The sequence below is a fragment of the Tachysurus vachellii genome, chromosome 5 (assembly GCF_030014155.1).
Source record: "Tachysurus vachellii isolate PV-2020 chromosome 5, HZAU_Pvac_v1, whole genome shotgun sequence".
Taxonomy (NCBI): Eukaryota; Metazoa; Chordata; class Actinopteri; order Siluriformes; family Bagridae; genus Tachysurus; species Tachysurus vachellii.
The window spans coordinates 25,136,499-25,154,726 of record NC_083464.1 but is presented as its reverse complement, the minus strand read 5'-3'; the positions used below and the strand labels follow the sequence as shown (position 1 = coordinate 25,154,726).

The following is an 18,228-nucleotide window of genomic DNA, read 5'->3' as shown; positions in this document are numbered from 1 at the left end:
AGGTGGTGTCCAGGGTGTGAAGGGTCAGTAGTGATTTTTCCTGCCCAGTTTCTGGTTCTTGTATCGTACAAGTCCTGCGGAGTGGGCCTTTTTGATGATGGAGTTTATGTTTCACTCCCATTTCAGGTCTTGAGAAATGGTAGTGCCCAGAAACTTGATGGACTTCACAGATGACATAGGGCTATTGGATATTGTGAGGGGGAGTAGTGTTTAGGGGTCTTTCCTATAGTCCACTATCATCTCCTAGTTTTGACTGTTCTGACTGCACCATAGCACTTACCGCTTCACCTCCTGTCAGTATACAGGAGGGACTCATCGCCATCTTGGATGAGACAGATAGGCGTAGTATCATCTGCAAATTTCAGGAGTTTAACAGTTTGGTCACTTGAAGTGCAGTCATTAGTATAGAGGGAGAATAGCAGTGGGGAGAGGACACATCCCTGAGGAGCGCCAGTGCTGATTGTCCGAATGCTGGAGGTAACACCTCCCAGTCTCACCTGTTGTTTCCTGCCTGTCAGGAAGCTGGTGATCCACTGACAGATGGAAGGGGGTATAGTGAGCCTTAGGATTTCCGGAATCATAGTATTAAAAGCCAAACTGAAGAGAAGTCGACAAAAAGAATCCAGGCATAAGTCCCTGGGCAGTCCAGGTGTTGTGTAATGTAGTCCAATGTTGACTGCGTCGTCCACTGACCTGTTTGCTCGGTAGGCAAACTGTAGGGGATCCAGCATCTGTTCTGTTACAGTCTTTAGGTGGGCCAATACCAGCTGTTCAAAGGTCTTCATGATAACAGATGTCAGAGCGACAGGCCTGTAGTCATTCAGTCCAGTGATGAGGGTTTCTTGGGGACCGGAATGATTGTGGACAGTTTAATCTCTTGTAGTTTGTGATGTCTTGCAGGCCTTTCCACACTGATGCAGAATTGTTAGCTGAAAACCTGCTTTTCAGAGTAGCTTCTTTTGGCTATTCTGATCTCTTTTGTCAGTAGGTTCCTGGCCTGCTTATACAGAGTTTTGTCCTCCGCTCTGTAGGCATCTTCCTTGGCATTCCTCCACAATCCTGTAGAAACATGAGTAGAAATATGAGTATTTATTATGTGATGATGATATGACGTTTTTGAGAAACCAGTGCAGTTATCCTACTAAATGTTATTTGTAGGATAACAAACTCTACTATATCAAGGGCCCAAAGTCAAGACAGCCTGGCCAGGATTAACACACTTTTTCATTATTCTGTAACAGTAAGGCCCTGTTCACACCTGGCATTAAGATTCATCCTGCCTGATCCATTCATACGGACAGAGCTAAGTGCAGGTGTGAATAGGGCCCGGTGTGTCTGAGAGAAACACTGAGATCTGATCACCAGAACCACATTAGAACCACACCAGAACACATAGAGGTGTTTGTATGCATTCATGATCACATAAGATTTGTAGTAAGAATGCAAGTGCATCCCAGTGAATCCTGGACACCTAAACGATGGACCACCTAAACAGTTGCATCATTGCTGTAGACAATTTTGAATTAAATTAAATAACAATAACAGCCATGATACACTCTCTTGCCTCCTAACAGTTTTGGCTTATCTCACTTCCTTAATTGTAACAGCCTCAAGGGAGGGCAACTGCTGCAGCTGCAGTTAACAGTCCAAACATGCGATCAAGAGGTGGAACTGCACTACTTAAATTGGCTGTGAAATGTATTGTTATCATGGTGGTATCATATCATATCATGGGTGCCTTTTTGCTCCCTTATGACTACAGACACTGTTTTCTTGCAATTGATTATGAAATAATTTATACACAGGCTCTGTTTAACTCTACTTTTTACATTAGTCTTAAAACTATTCTTTTAACCATTTATGAAAAATGTCTAGACAATCAAGTGTTGCCAAACTACAGACTGGTACAGTAATATTCCTTCCATCAATTCCCTGTACTGCTTATCCTACACAGGGTCACACTGAGTTTGCAGTCCATCCCAGGGGTCTCAGGATACAAGGCAGGATTCAAACTCCCAACCCAACCGCTAAGCCACCATTGCATGCACAAACTTTTCATCTAGGAGATGCATCCATGTCTTTGAAAAATGGATTAAAAAAACTTTGTGTAGTTTTTCATCAGAAATCTGTACTTGGGATTTTAAGTCTGAAACTAATTCTGGATTTCTAGCAGGATCTGAAGTAACTGATTTCATCTGCTTTTCTCAAATTGCATCATTTAAAGAAAGTGGGTCATCTGCATTGTGTACTGTACAAGTACACCTAGCCTAGAAATGATCAGACCGGTGTAATCATGTGTGTTAATGCAGAGCAAAGAAATGATCATCATCTATAGTCTGCAGAAACACTATAATGCAGTAGAAGTTACCCAAAAAAATACTGTGCTGGTTTTACCTGCTTGAGTTGAGCTGAGCAGAAAGAATTGAAAAATCTTGATGGGTTTCTTATTAGGTTTCATTTCACCAATAAACTGCTCAGAGCTTATATGGTTATACAGCAAGAAAGCTTTTACTTTCTATAAAACCACTACACTTTTTTGGATAATGCAACACAAAGCCCCAATGCCCCACTTCATTATTCTCTCTCTCTCTCTCTCTCTCTCTCTCTCTCTCTCTCTCTCTCTCTCTCTCTCTCTCCTTCACTATCTTCCTCTCTCTGCTGAAAGTAAAGTTTGTGGTAACAGCTACAGGAAGCTCACAGTATTTTGTGCCTCAAGATGTCATAAACAACCACGGTAATTTTCCTTTATCATTTTTACATGCTCACTTTTATTTTTTGTTAATACGGTCAATAAGGTATTAGGTCAAATAAATGATATGACCATTGAACTATCTAAAAAGATTGCAAAGACTTTCATGCTGTGATAAATATTTTGGAGAATATTTTTTCCGCATGCTGTGCTGGTGCATAGTCACCCTGCGTAAAAAATAAGGTGCAGTTTGGAAACAATAGGCTGTAATCATTTCCTGTTTGTATAAAGTTAGTTTTTTACAAAAAAACAAAAAACAAAAAAAAAACAGTTTACATGTTAGATCGCTATTTAAGTTACTGTTTAGCTAAAGTGTTGTTGAGTTAGCATACGTAAATTGCTTGTAGTAGTTTAAACTTTAGGTTGATATGACGGATTGCTCTGCATTGTTGGCTTGTATTTGTTGTCGTAGTGTATTGAATGCACATGGACAAGGGCGGGAATACTTGTCAGATTCCAGTTAAAGTCTCATATTCCAACTTGGATGGAAAACCAAATCAAGAACAAAAACAAATTCACATTAAAAATTAAAAATAAAAATAGATAGGTGGATGGATGGATGGATGGATGGATAGATAGACAAAAATAATAACCCTGTGAATGGGATACAAAACAGTATCAACCACAGGCTTCAAATGATAGTGAGGAATATGAGGTTGAGAAATTCAGTCACCATGCTGACTGTGTGACTGTGCTAGCATTTCTACATCTGTTGGAAAGGTTAATGTTTAATTTGAAAACAAAAACAAACTTCAGGTTGAAATCCAAGTACAGACATAAATATTTTGAGTACAAAACAGATATATCTACATCTACTGTGTCTTTTGTAGTACTGTAACTCACTGCTTTGCGACTGTATGTAACGGTTGGTTTGGACTTCCCTGCCTGAACACCAGGGGGTTTTCTGGCAGGCTTTGATTATACTGTATCCTGTGTCATGTGACTTTGTTTGTTCAAGTGTGTTTGCCTTAAAAACCTTCCTGCTTCTGTACACCTGTTCCTCATGTCTCGACAATTACCTCCCCTATTTATCCCTGTGGTGTTGCGTCTGTTGCTGCTGTGTCTTTATAGTTGTGTGCCTACTGTTTCTAGGTTGTTAGTTCTCTAGTGTGCTGTTTTGGTATTCTTGCTTAATCTTTCTCTTGTATTTCCCTGTGTTTGGTCAGTCTTGTTATTTTCTGTTACTAAATCCCCTGTTTGCTTGCTATCCAGGCATTTGGGTCTGATTTTTTTTTCCCCACGGAGGCACCCACTTTCTGACAGAAGGACCACCTGTCCCTTATGTGTCTGTAAGAACCCTAATCCCGCCATGTTGTTTGTTGTGCCACGGAGTCCTTAGGCTGTCTTTAGGCTGTCTTTGAGTTTGTGTCTGGTGAGTGGTTTTGTTTCTTTGTTCCATGTTCTGTATTTTCTAGCAATGTCATGTACCTGCATAGTTTTTCCTAGTCTTCCCTGTTTGTGTTATTTATGATCTTTTAATAAATCATGCCTCTTTTGTTATGTATTTGGCTCTTTATTTTAACCCTGGAAGCCACTCCTCTGCTGACACTTACACTCTTAGATGTAAATGCAAGTATGGCTTTATCACCTCAGTATGGCAATCTAACCTCTGGATGTCTAGGTTTTAGTTCTGTTGGTTTCATTATAGGAAGAGACTCTTAGAATTTTTGTCAATGTGCATCTAAGCTATTTTGGTGGCCTGCTGTGACCCTTTTTGTTGCTTTGATTCGTCTTTAATGTGTCGATCATCTACAATTTTCATTTTTGTTCACGATTTCTGTTCTTGAACATTACAAGATGTGACTCCAATAATGAGTCACTAAATAAACAAGTCACGAATGCTTCTTTGATATGTGGGTTACCAAAAAATAAACAGGACAGTGGATGAATCCACACTCAATTTTATGCCAAGGAAAATTTCTATTTTATGCACTAATATTTTTATATGCTTTTTTAAATTTTATTTTATTTACACCACCCAGGGCATATGTGCTCTTAGAATGTGTGCGCATGCTAATCACTGCTTTTCCCCTTCATGTATGAAAATGAACTGAAGGGAGAGGAAAGCAGTAGAGAAAGGGTGGAGAGAGAGAGAGACACATACAGCGAGAGAGGCAGAGGAGTGAAAGAGAAAGCCACATGAGAAAGACGGAGTGAGAGAGAGAGTTAGGCCGAGAGAAACTGGCGAAGAGAGAAGTAGATTAGAGAATGCGAGAGATAAAGACGGACAGGTATAATGAGAGCGAGAGAAAGAGAGTTAAGCAAGGAAAGAAAGGTGTAACAATGAGAGGGGGTGGGTGAGGGTGAAAAAAAGCTAAACCTGTTAGGTGAGTTTACATTGCAGATGAATAATAGTAAAATAGAAAAAGAATGAGTGTTAGACAGGGGCAGAGGAAGTGTTTCCTGAACACCTGCTGTGGAGTTCTTTAAAAGGTATGTCTGTCAAATTTCAGCTAAATTCGAGGTCTATCTGAAGTGCTTGGCTGGTCAATGCCTCATTCCTATGTCCAGTGTACAGTGTATGTGTGTTTGTGTTTGTTTGTGTGTATGAGAGCAGGTGAACTTGTAATCAACACATGCCTGTTCTCTCCTTAGACAGACTCTAAACCCACACAGTTAATCTCAGCTCTTTTTCTGTCAATCAGTTTCACTTCTACTCTGCACATTTACTCCTTTCCTAATCAGTACTTGCTTCTTTTCAGAATTAACCTCACTTTATTTTCCAGTCAATCATGTCTGTGTCACTCGTGCCTGTGGGGTGTTGGCCATTCTATTGAATGGTTGCACCAAAACACACCTCGTTTTATATTCTTGCCTCCTTCTCTGTCTGTGCGTACTGTGTTTCTGCTTCAACAATATGAAACTCTTCTTAACGTGACCACACGTTAATATTACGGAAATGACTATGATGTGTGCTGTGTTTATAAGGTGAGTGCTTTATCGTAAATGGTTGATCACTCATGGATGGGCAGCCTGTAAGTATGTAAATTAGCGCTTGTGTCTGGGAGGCTGTCTGATTTTTGTCTCATTCAGAGGTTTTATCTGATTTGAATGATTGCTACTGCATGACCAGACTGTAGATCTCTTTCTTGGTTGTTTGGTCCATTTGTTAATTTCTACAACAAATCTACTTAAGTATATTTTAATAGTCAAACCGTGAGATACTTTTTGCATTTTAGATCTATGTCCATTACCATTACATGACTGCTGTAGTGTATATTCTAATCTGTCCGGATTGTGGCCTAGTGTGTTTGACCTGTTGTCTGCCTGCAGATCAGGTTTGGTTGAAGCTCAAGAGAGTGACGAAGAGTTAAAAGCATGTTGGTAGTGTAAACATAAAATGATACAGTCATGCGATTCATTTCAGGGTGAGACATATATATAAGTATGTGGTTTCACTCGTTAAGGTTTCACTCGATCTAGGCTTGTTATTTTGGCTTTCTATGTGTCTTTAGCACCATTTCTCAGAGAAACTAGATTACATTTACTTTAAACTGATCTACATCTTATTTATTTAATTAGGCTGATCCTTATAACGGCATATATTATTGTACAAAATATTATCTAATTCTATCAATTCTTTGTTGTAGGACTGTCTGAAAAAGCCAGTTGCAGAAAGAAGCAGAGAGCTACAATCACATCAGCCCTTGAAATATACAGAATACAACACAACATTCTGTGGACCGAAAAGAAGCAAAGGAATATACTCAGGCCGAAGCTACTCGCTGTTCTTGAAAAAAAAAAAAGAAAACCAAGTGTCCTTAACATCCAACATCCAACATAAGCAGATCTAAAGACTTCTAAATACTAAGGACGCAGAGCGAGCTGATTTTTTTAGCTGTCTTTTTTCGTTGTTGTTATTGTTGTTTATGGTTAGTGCTTTACTGGACATTTTATTTACTTTTACATTTATGTGACTTTTAACAGAACTTTACGCCACTGCTATACAGCCACACCTCCACCCTGACAAAAAATCTTTTTTGTTTATGGATTACGTAGAAAGAATGCCACATTACTGCTTGGAAAACCTTGATCACACTGTGCAAGGGGAATTACATAGCTGACAACCTACCCACATTTGGTATGGACATTTATGTGACAGAAATATTGAACCTGAGCATGAAACCAAATACTAAAAAGAACTTGAAACATTTGCTGACAATCACGCTGTAATGCAAACACTGTTCCTCATTGTCCAAAATGGATATCTCTGGTGGATCTACTTGTGTGCCTGGACTCTCAGCCCATCTATCAGAATCAGTGGCAAGAGCTGGAAATGAAGAATCTATAAAATGTTCTGAAGAACAAAACAAAATTCAGCCATGCACAGCTCCAACACAGACCCTGGTTAGGTTCAAAATCCGCTCTGCCAAAGAAAGACAAGATATGTTAAATAAAGGCAGTAGTTTTAAGGCTGAGTCTTTTGACAAAGGAAACAGAAGCTTGAAAGTGTATAGAGAAGACTTGCCCAAAGTCCACACCATTTCACCTCCATCTCCAGATACTGGTATGAATGACAAAAGATCTAGAGCTTTGAATCCGCTCAGTTTGACGAAGAAACCTGAACTGTCCGTCGGCTCTGAGACATGTAGTACCGTTCAAAAGAATCTACATTGCAACGAGAGTCTCACTACAAATCTGAGGGGAAGAACAGCGTTGAAACAAATGTATCAGTCCAACAGAAGTAAGAGCTTAGACTGGAGAGGATTAAAACTTGAAGGAGGACACGAGAATCAGTTGGATGTTAGTAGCAATAATAAGGACATTGAAGGGAGAGCCATGCGACGGTCTGAGAGTCTAATGAACTCTAATGAACTGGGCCACCCATTAAAGAGAGTCTCATTACACATTCAACCACTGAATGGATCTGGTCAAAGAAAGCAAGGCAGCAGTGGATTTCTCTCTTCAGCAGTATCTGGAACTTCACCTGTGAGAACAGTGGCTCTTGCCCAGTCTTTCCCAGCCAGAATAAAAGCAAACCAAAGCCAAGACAGGATAGAGGAAAGAGAAAGTCTATGGTATTCTGGAAATAATGCTACAACACCAGATATCGCAGAGCACCCTCTCAGTTCTCAAGTTGCTGCAACGAAGGTCAAGGAAATCACTAGGAATCAGACTGATATGGGCAGAAATGGCCATACTTCGTTAGAGGATAATAGTCAAACAAGTTCAGGAATCTTTCATAGAATCATCACCCCTACCCCTTTTTCCAGTGTTCAGGCTACTGATTCAAATTTAAATCACAGTAAACCCACTAGAAGTTCAGTGGATAGAAACATATCTGTTTCTTCTTTGAAAAAAATGAAGACAGTTTCATATAACCCAGAAAAGTGTGGTACCTTCCCAAAAGCACCCTTCAAAAAAGAACAAATGAATTTTACTACCGTTCCAAACACTTCAGTTGTTTTACCCAATGGAAAAGATACTTTGGATGCAATGTCAACAGTGTCTACAGAGAAACCCCTTAGCCAAGATTTTATATCCGCAGTGACCAATAGTGACCACGATGAGAGAAGACGGACTGGAAACGCTATAGGACTAGGAACTCAATCTTTAGGCAGAACAAGACACAGACATTTTACAGCTCCTATTTCATTTTCAGTCTATGGTCTGAGCGATAGCAATAGTATCCAAAAAAGCACTAAGAGTTACACAGAGAGGCAAGATGAAAAAACGACTAGTAATTCAAAACTGACAAAAAGCATGGAGTCAACAGCAATTCCAGGAAAACAATCACAGAGCTCACAGGAATTTAATCCTCAGAACAAACCCCAATCGCACAAAAGTATGACAGCAGACAGTGAAAAACTACATCCAGAACATGGGATTGATTTGGAGTATGGCTCCTCAGGAAATCCAAGCAAGGGCCAAGAGCCACCTTTGGCTTCGGTGCGAAACACAATTCACAAATTTGAGGCTCTTGCTCTACAAAGCCAGAGTTCTTCAGGGATCCCTCATCCCAGAAGGGCTTTCTCAGTTACAGAAAAACCAAGAGTGGTTCCCAGTCTGAATAAGACATATTCAGATAGGTCATTAAGTAAAAGATGGGGTGACTGGAAAAGAGAAAGCTTGAAGGAGAATCTTTTCAGTAAGAGTGAAGTCAGCGATGAGGCAGCAGCTATGCCTGATCTAAGTGGACCTGTCCAGACCACAACACAGGATAAAGATGGAATAGCAATGAAAGCACAAATTAGAGGAGCTAAAAGTCAGGAGCATGGAGTTGCACAGACTTTGAAACAACTGGATGAATTTCCATCTAACCAGAAGAATGAGAATTTAACTACAATGTATAAAAATGTGGATGAGCCAGATTTCTCCAAAGGCAGTGATCTTAAATCTTCTAAAAAGCCTAAAAACATTGAATCATCTGAAGACAAAGTAAGGAATTATCTCAGTTCTACAGTGTCACCCGACTCCCAAAAGTCCAGCGGGATCGCTAATATGTCCCACTCTGACCTTAAGATCTCTAATATTAGGGATAACTTGTCAACAAAAGATAAACCGTTCCAAAAAGAAATCACCACTATGTTAGAAAATTCATATTCATCCACCGCAGTAAAGACACCATCTAACCTGCTCAGTGACTCTGGAGGAATCACATCTATCGAAGCTTTAGGTGATTTCAGTAATCCCTACAACACAATGAAAGATGAAAAAGTAGCTGCAAAAGTCATTAGGTGGATTATGGATAAAGGGGTCGAAGACGACGACGACGATGACGAAGAAGACGAGGGAACCGAGAGAGGATATGACTCTGATTCGGGGGAATCATCGATAACCATCACAAGCAACCTGAGCAATAGAAGTTTTTGTATGAGGTATGATGTTACGATTTAAAGACGATTGTGTTTTTGATAGCATCTTAGATTTAAAGAAGACATTTTTTTATTTATCAAAAAAATAAATAAATAAAAAATCCTAAAAATAGAAACATATCAACAATCTAAACTCATTGATATGTCTGTAATTAGATCCGCAGTCAACAGCAGTGGAATTGTATTTGACAAATAATTGTGGTTTATGTAAAATATCTGCCACCGCTAAATGTCAAGTGTAATCAAAGTTGTGTACAGGATGAATGTAGTCATTAGTTTAATATAAAGTTTAAACTTACTTTTTTCAAACTAAAGTTTTTAACATACTTCCTATTATCCTTTTCTATATTTTATGATTCATTTCTTCTATTTTTTCCTGTCCCTCTCTCTCATAAACAGCCTTGTAGAGCTGTGCAGTATGGGTGGACTGGACCTTCCAGTCTCAGACAGCAGTGGGTCAAAGGATGATGATAACTGGATGTCCAAGCGTACAGTGTCCATGAGCTCAGATGTTTCTGCCCTGTCCTCTGTGACATTGCTGGGCATGGACGAGCTAGAATGCTTATTGAATGATGTCCGAGGTTTGGAAGCTGATGCATTAGAGGTACAACGAGTGCTTTAAATGTCCAGAAGGTATATGTGGCAAGTTGGAGTTAGCAAAAATCTGCACGGCCAATTCCCGTCGCAGCAGACTTCTGCTAAACCCCACTTCCACCTCCCACAACATATAGCTGGGGGACAAATTTAATACAGCATATAATCAAAACAAAGAGAGACACGGATAGCCTGGAAGAGAGCATTCCCTTTCTATCCCATCAAGATAGAAATGTTTCGTTAAAGGATAAAAGTGATCAGTGAAAACATAACATAACAGAAACACTGGATTTTCTTTCAAATTGTCACCCATCTGAAGTAAAGATTTTTTTAAAATTACTATAAGCAATAGAATATTTGATGTGGAATATATGTACGTGCTTTTCTAAATACTTACAATTTTTTACAGAATTATGAAGACGTACACGTGGTTGTCCTACATAAGGAGGCAGGTAGTGGACTCGGTTTCACTGTGGCTGGAGGAGTGGATCAGAATAAACCTGTGACTGTGAGTGTTTATTACATTTCATTTATTTTCAAAATAACAACATGACATTTATACTTCGATAATCCTGCCTTTGACACTGGAAAAAAACAGTAAGTGAATTGTTGAATTGTTGAAGTTCCTGATTATTTTTCTTTTTATAATATTATTATTATTATTTTTTTTTTTGTTCCTCTCTCTCTCAACTCTGCTCTCTCAGGTTCACAAGGTTCTACCCACTGGCTTAGCAGCAAAGGAAGGCTCCATCCATGAAGGTGATCAGGTGCTGTCTATTAATGGCACTGCTCTACATAACTCCACCCACAAGGATGCGCTCCAAACCATGAGAAAAGCAAGGGGGCGTGGCATGACAGTTGTAGTGATCAGACGAGGTGATGTCACCGAAACCTGCTACAGCTTAAAAGACAGTCCACAGAAAGCAGCTGAAATCCCAGGTGTGTTGCAATACTGTATACACTTATCTAATAATCGAAGTTCTGAGCCTATAACCAGAAGTTATAATTATTATTACATAAAATGATTACTTTTGGGACATTTGCTAAATTGTTATGCATATATATATATTTCTATATTTTATATTTATTTCTGGTTAATTTGGTTTTATTACATGTTATGTGCACTTTTATTTTATTAATCAAAGTGCAATCAGTGCCAATAAATTAATAAATCGATGCAATCAATGGCAGCAAATTTCAGCTAAACAGCATACGACAATGTGACCTTTGATCGATGTACCTATTACTTTTATTTATCTCAACAACAAACACGATTATATTCAGTTTCCAGTGCTTATCTGAACAGTATTCTTATTTTGCTATTATCCATTTTATAATCTGTATTTTATCATTTTTAAGTCATTTTTTATTCACTAGTTTTAACACCACTGTGGCTTAGTGCTTTGCTTCATTCTTACATGGGTTGAGTCCTGTCTCTGTCCTGCATGCACAGAGCTTTCATATTCTTCCCATGCTTCAGGAATTTTGCTCAAGAATTCTGGTTTCCTCCCCGAGTCCAAACACATGATCAGCTTATTGGCATCTCCAAATTGTCTGTAGTTTGTGATTGTTCCCTGTGATAGACTGTCACTCTGTCCAGGGTGTCCCACTTTGTGCCCTGAGTCCCCTGGGGTTGTCTCCAGACTCCCCATGATCCTGTGAAGGATGGATGGATGGATGGATGGATGAACAGAGGACACAGTTGTCTCCAAAACTACAACTGATGTTATTATTGTAATGACAGCTATTATAGTTAGTGGGCACACTCAGTTACATGCTATTTAATATAACCAGATTCACTGAGATCAACTAAACTATACTACCATTTAAACTTATATAGACTTTATCATGTGTAGCATGTACCATTGTACCATGTGTAGAGCACACATGAATAGATTCATATTTTTAGATCGATATAAAATAATCCTTAGAGAGCAGTCTGTGAATTAGTTGCATTGTTCAACACATATATACATACTAGAGACTGACACTGACTTAAAGAATGTCTTGAATTCTTATATCTATTAAATAACTGGTAAAATTCCCATTTCTGTATAAAATCAATGAAATGATTAATCCTGGTGTCGTCAAATATGACACTGAAATCGTTTTACTTTTAATCCAGTATTAGTGTGTGTGGATATAGGGGATAAAAATATGTTTTCTTTTCTTTGTTTTGATCTTGTAGGGACTATTGACTTTTGTAAATTAATTAAAAAAGTCTAAATGTTTCTTAACGAGGTTAATGAAATGAAATTGTTAATGAGGGTATGGTTTTGGTTCAGTGTACATATAACACTGATTAATAATCTACATGAATAATTATGTCAGTGTAGTGGAGTAAAACAAGCATATATTTCTTCCACAGGCAGCAGAGTGCGTATAACTTTGAATAAATCCAGCTCAGACCTGGGCTTCAGTCTGCAAGGAGGAGTGGGCTCCAGCTTAGGAGACAAACCCCTCACTGTACAGAGGCTCTTTCAGGGTAGGAACCCACTTTTATCACGCTTATGAGAGCAAAATCCTACGGTGGCCGGGAAGTGCAAAACAAATTAACAAATCTGAAAACACATTAACAAATCCGAAAACAAATTAACAAATCCGAAAACAAATTAACAAAACCGAAAACACATTAACAAGTTGGACAACCCGGAAGCGGTTGGTATAGTTTGTGAATGGAAACTTACCATCATCAGATGAGACACATTTCATTCACCTGTATATCTTTAATGACAGTCGTCTTTTCCAATGATCGGTAAGTTTCCATTCAAAAACTATACCTACCGCTTCCGGTTTGTCTGAATCAGTGCACGAAACACATTAACAATTCAGAAAACACAACGACATTTCAGACAACCCGGAAGCGGTTGGTATAGTTTGTGATTGGACAAGACACCTGTCATTTAAGGTATACATGAAGTTCAACAGTCTGCCGCAGGGAAAAGTTGGAATGGATGGATGGAATGGATTACTGTGGATTAATTCTGTTATTTTCTTATATTTAAACGGAGAACTTTACACATTACACATAAGATTCCATACCTGTATATCTTGAGTGACAGGTGTCTTGTCCAATGATCGGTAAGTTTCCATTCAAAAACGATACACTACCGTTTCTGGGTTGTCTGACTTGTCGTTGTGTTTTTGGATTTGTTAATGTGTTTTGGGATTTGTTAATTTTTTTTGCACTTCTTGTCCACCGTAAAGTCCTGATCCAAATGTTTTTGGTTCCTTAAATTCAATGAAATAAAATATCACCTATATCAATAGGTCTGAACTAACTTTTATGTAGTGTTCCACCTAATGTTTTTATACAGTGTGCCATCCAGAAATTGTGTGTTGGTAAAATGTAAAGCAATTAGCAAGTTCATAGTGTAATCAGATTAAGATAACAGTCATAAAGTACTCATAAGCCAAAATATCTCAAGGCTTATGCAACAGTAAAACTGAATAATCTGAACATGTCTGAAGGTTGCAAATTACGCATTTCAGTTTCTAAGTGTGGTGGGCACGGTGGCTTAGTGGTTAGCACGTTCGTCTCACACCTACAGGGTTAGGGGTTCGATTCCCACCTCCACCTTGTGTGTGTGGAGTTTGCATGTTCTCCCCATGCCTCAGGGGTTTCCTCCGGGTACTCCGGTTTCCTCCCCTGGTCCAAAGACATGCATGGTAGGTTGATTGGCATCTCTGGAAAATTGTCCGTAGTGTGTGATTGCGTGAGTGAATGAGAGTGTGTGTGTGCCCTGCGATGGGTTGGCACTCCATCCAGGGTGTATCCTGCCTTGATGCCCGATGACGCCTGAGATAGGCACAGGCTCCTCGTGACCCGAGGTAGTTCGGATAAGCGGTAGAAAATGAGTGAGTGAGTGAGAGTGAGTTTCTATGTGTAATGATGGCTTTTAAAGTGACTGCACTACTGTGGTGATTGTAAAAACACTTTGTCACACATCTCACTTGTACATTTTCAGTAACTGATTTAAAAAGTTCATTATCCATATGTATAAACACATTCAGATTCAGTTACGTTTCATTATAACATGACATACACCCACAGATATTTCCATTATAAAAATGTTAAGATGTGTAGTTCTAAAATATTTATAGTAACATATTCACTACTAAATACTTGCTGTTATTTAGGTGGACCAGTTGGGAAGGTTTTCCCAGGTGATGAACTGCTGGAGGTAGAAGGTCAGAGTTTGGAGGGATTAAGACGGCTTGAGGTCTGGTACCTGATCAAGAGATTACCCCCTGGCCCTGTGGAGGTCTTACTGCAACGTGCTCAGACGGGGTTTCAGAATTAAGTGTGCACAGTTATGAGTTAATTTCAGAACTGCCCACACTAGTATTCATGTCTCAGACTTAAATGCTGCTCTGGCAGTGGGTGAGCATGTTCGCCAGTAACAAAGGCATGTCTCACGTTCATAATTCTGACCTTAAATGTAAGTGAACACATTTTGCAAGATATACAGCTGAAAACTCTGTTATAACCCTGACCATAGCCTTGTGTCTATTGTAATTGCTATGTTTCTGACAATAATGTTTCATCAAATGTAAATGCACACAAAAAGATGCTGAACTGCCGACAGTTTCAACAGTCAAAATATCAAGTCAAACACTTGCATAGCTGATGTGTGAATATGAAAAGCTTTCTGTGTAAATATTGACGAAACATTTGAGTTTCTGAAGTTACCATTTCCACATACAGATCTAAGAGAAGAAAATATATTAGTATTAGTATTAGTAAGAAATGTGTATGAATCTAGTTATGAACTTGCCATGCGCTGGTTTCTGGCTTATTTTTCAGTCCTATGTTTTGGATCAAAATGCACAGATCCTAAGAAGAGTTATTTTATTTTGGAATAATAAAAAGTTAATCATATTTTTTTATCTAAAATTACAATTTTAGAGGATTACAAAAGCACCACAATTAAAAAGAGGTCTCTTGTTTTTTTGTTTTTTATCAAAGATATGTTTATTCATTTTTCCTGAATACATAAATTATATTTTGTCTAAAGAAGTTTACATGTAACTAATTGTAATTTAAATAATATAGACTTTCTATACTGTTCCTCATTTTTTTTTGGTTCGATTTTACATGTTCTTGTTTACACGATGTCTTATCTTATGCTCATTCAATGCTTATATTTAACTTTCTTATTAAAGGTTACAATTAAATTGTCCTCATTTATCTAATGGCTATCATGTCGTTTTTATGACAGGTTCTTTTGACCTCATAAAGAGAATTAATAAATAACTATATTAAACTGCAATGTTCTATACTTTGCAGCAGCTGATTGTTAATACTGGGTTATTGAATATCTCTTTGTTCATCAGCAGTGATGTATAAAGTGAAGTAACCAATAAAATTTGAGTAAAAAGTAAGTATAACTTGACTCCAGTTCATCACCAAATGTTTCTAAAGTTGTTGGTGGGACGATTCCTTGCTTGTAACTACAGTGCCTTGGATTCACCTCCTGATACAATCTGGAACTGAAAAGAACTTAATTATTATTTTTTTTTTTAACCATTCCATTGATTCAAATATGCAAAATATATTTTCAGCTACAGGGGGGCACAGTGGCTTAGTGGTTAGCACGTTCACCTCACACCTCCAGGGTCGGGGTTCGATTCCCACCTCAGCCTTGTGTGTGTGGAGTTTGCATGTTCTCCCCGTACCTCGGGGGTTTCCTCCGGGTACTCCGGTTTCCTCCCCCAGTCCAAAGACATGCATGGTAGGTTGATTGGCATCTCTGGAAAATTGTCCGTAGTGTGTGATTGCGTGAGTGAATGAGAGTGTGTGTGTGCCCTGTGATGGGTTGGCACTCCGTCCAGGGTGTATCCTGCCTTGATGCCCGATGACACCTGAGATAGGCACAGGCTCCCCGTGACCCGAGGTAGTTCGGATAAGCGGTAGAAGATGAATGAATGAATGAATATTTTCAGCTACACAGGTTACTTAAACAAAAACGTACCTCCTTGGCTGAAACTACTATTGAAGCAATTGTAGCTGTGAGTTTTTCATCATATGTCCCTTAACAGGTTAGAGACTGTTAAGTAAAAGTTATTTTGAATTCTCAAATTCTCAGTTGGATACAGATTGTGAAGAAGGGCATTTTAATACTGGTTCTTTTATTTGAACCACTCCAGTGTAGCTTTGGTAGTACATTTAGAGCTCATTGTCCTGTCAGAAAGTAAACCTCCACCCTAATTTTCAAGTCTCTTAAAATGTCAATGTTCTGCTAGAATTGACCTGTATTTGGCTTTGTCCAACTTGGCCCTAGCTGAACGCTGACCTGTTTCCCAGTCTCTACTGATGAAAAGTATTTCCACATGATCATGTATCGACCACCATGCTTCACTATTGGGATGGTGTTTTCAGGATGATGAGCCGTGTTGGCTTTGCACCAAATGTAATGATTAAAATTCAATTTAGGTTCAATTTTTAGTTTGGTCAGACTAGATTCTTTTGGCAACCTCCAAAACAAATTTCATATGGATTCATTTTATTTTTTAAAGCACAGCTTGATTGTTCTGTTGACAGCTCCTTCAATCCGAGATGTGGCCTTCTCTACCTCTCTCAAAGTTACCTTTGCCCTCTTGCTTACTCCTCTCATTAATGCCCTCCTTACCCAATCACTACTTTTTGTTGAAGGGCCTTCCTTCAAGAAAAGTCACTTCTAGTGCCATATTTTTTCAATGTTTAAACAATAGATTCAAAGTTGGGGGGCACGATGGCTTAGTGGTTAGCACGTTTGCCTCACACCTCCAGGGTCGGGGGTTCGATTCCCGCCTCCGCCTTGTGTGTGGAGTTTGCATGTTCTCCCTGTGCCTCGGGGGTTTCCTCTGGGTACTCCGGTTTCCTCCCCCGGTCCAAAGACATGCATGGTAGGTTGATTGGCATCTCTGGAAAAATTGTCTGTAGTGTGTGATTGCGTGTGTGAATGAGAGTGTGTGTGTGCCCTGTGATGGGTTGGCACTCCGTCCAGGGTGTATCCTGCCTTGATGCCCCATGACACCTGAGATAGGCACAGGCTCCCCGTGACCCGAGGTATTACGGATAAGCGGTAGAAGATTGAGAGAGAGATTCAGAGTTGCTCTGAGAGATGTTCAAAGTTTGAGAGATATTTTCCAGCACTATAAAATGTGGAAAGGTTCAAAGGTGGTTTAGTACTTATGGAAGGCACTGTGCATACCTTTGCTATCAGTTTTAAAGTTGCTCAATAATTATATATATTTTAATGAAAAAATAAATATGAAAATTATTATATAACTTTATATGTATATGTAAATTTATACGTTTAGAAGTTTAAAGTTTTAGTTGAATGTTTATGTTTTAAGCAAAGCATTCAAAACCAGCCCGATAAACCTGCTTCATGGTTAATAAACGGAGTCCAATTCAACTCCCTATCAAAATTGAAGAATGTAGCTATCAGAAAGCTGTTATGTAATCTCACCATCCACATTATTAGGAACACCAGTACATCTGCACATTCATGCAGTTAATTAATCAGCCGATAAGTGTGTGTGAAAATACAAGGAACATCATGGTGCGTGAACATCAACAGCTTCTCAAACCAAGTCATCTGGTACCAACATCCATGCCACAGATATCATGCTTTTAGTTTTCTTTCATCCTGATGATTGATGTGAACATTTACTGAAGCTCATGACATATATCTGCATGATTTTATGCATCGTGGTACTGCCACATGATTGGCTGATTAATGGGAAAGCAGAATGAATGACGAAAAGCTGTTGATGCAATTTCCTGAAATCATAAGCGTTGAAGCTTGCCATTAATATATTAATATTAATAGTTATTAATAATAATGTGGATTTATTCATGATAATAAGTGTTGATACAAAGGTTAGGGAATAGATTGAAACAGACATAGAAAAAGAATTATACTATAATAAGTATTATTATCTAAACCTCAAGCTGACTCCTGATTACCAGAAAACATTACAGTAATAGATTATCATTTAATCCATAGTCTATAAACTATACATAGACTATAATCCAACGTATACATAAACTATAAACTGATAAGTCCAGGCTTGACAAAC

General features: G+C 38.7%; 1 protein-coding gene across 2 annotated transcripts; it reads left to right on the top strand.

The window, feature by feature from the left end:
- Window positions 1-2,669: 2,669 nt before the first annotated feature.
- On the top strand, window positions 2,670-15,267 carry si:dkey-92i15.4 (uncharacterized). Of its 2 annotated transcripts, none has more exons than XM_060870743.1 (7): window positions 2,670-2,734; window positions 6,340-9,567; window positions 9,964-10,168; window positions 10,568-10,666; window positions 10,863-11,097; window positions 12,527-12,643; window positions 14,299-15,267. In XM_060870743.1, exons 2-7 carry the CDS (start codon window positions 6,950-6,952, stop codon window positions 14,460-14,462), a joined length of 3,438 nt encoding a protein of 1,145 aa, XP_060726726.1. In that variant the 5' UTR covers window positions 2,670-2,734; window positions 6,340-6,949; the 3' UTR covers window positions 14,463-15,267. The 2 variants fall into 2 exon arrangements, with proteins under 2 accessions (XP_060726726.1, XP_060726725.1); XM_060870742.1 differs by lacking the exon at window positions 2,670-2,734 and adding an exon at window positions 4,983-5,182.
- The last annotated feature ends 2,961 nt before the right edge of the window (window positions 15,268-18,228 follow it).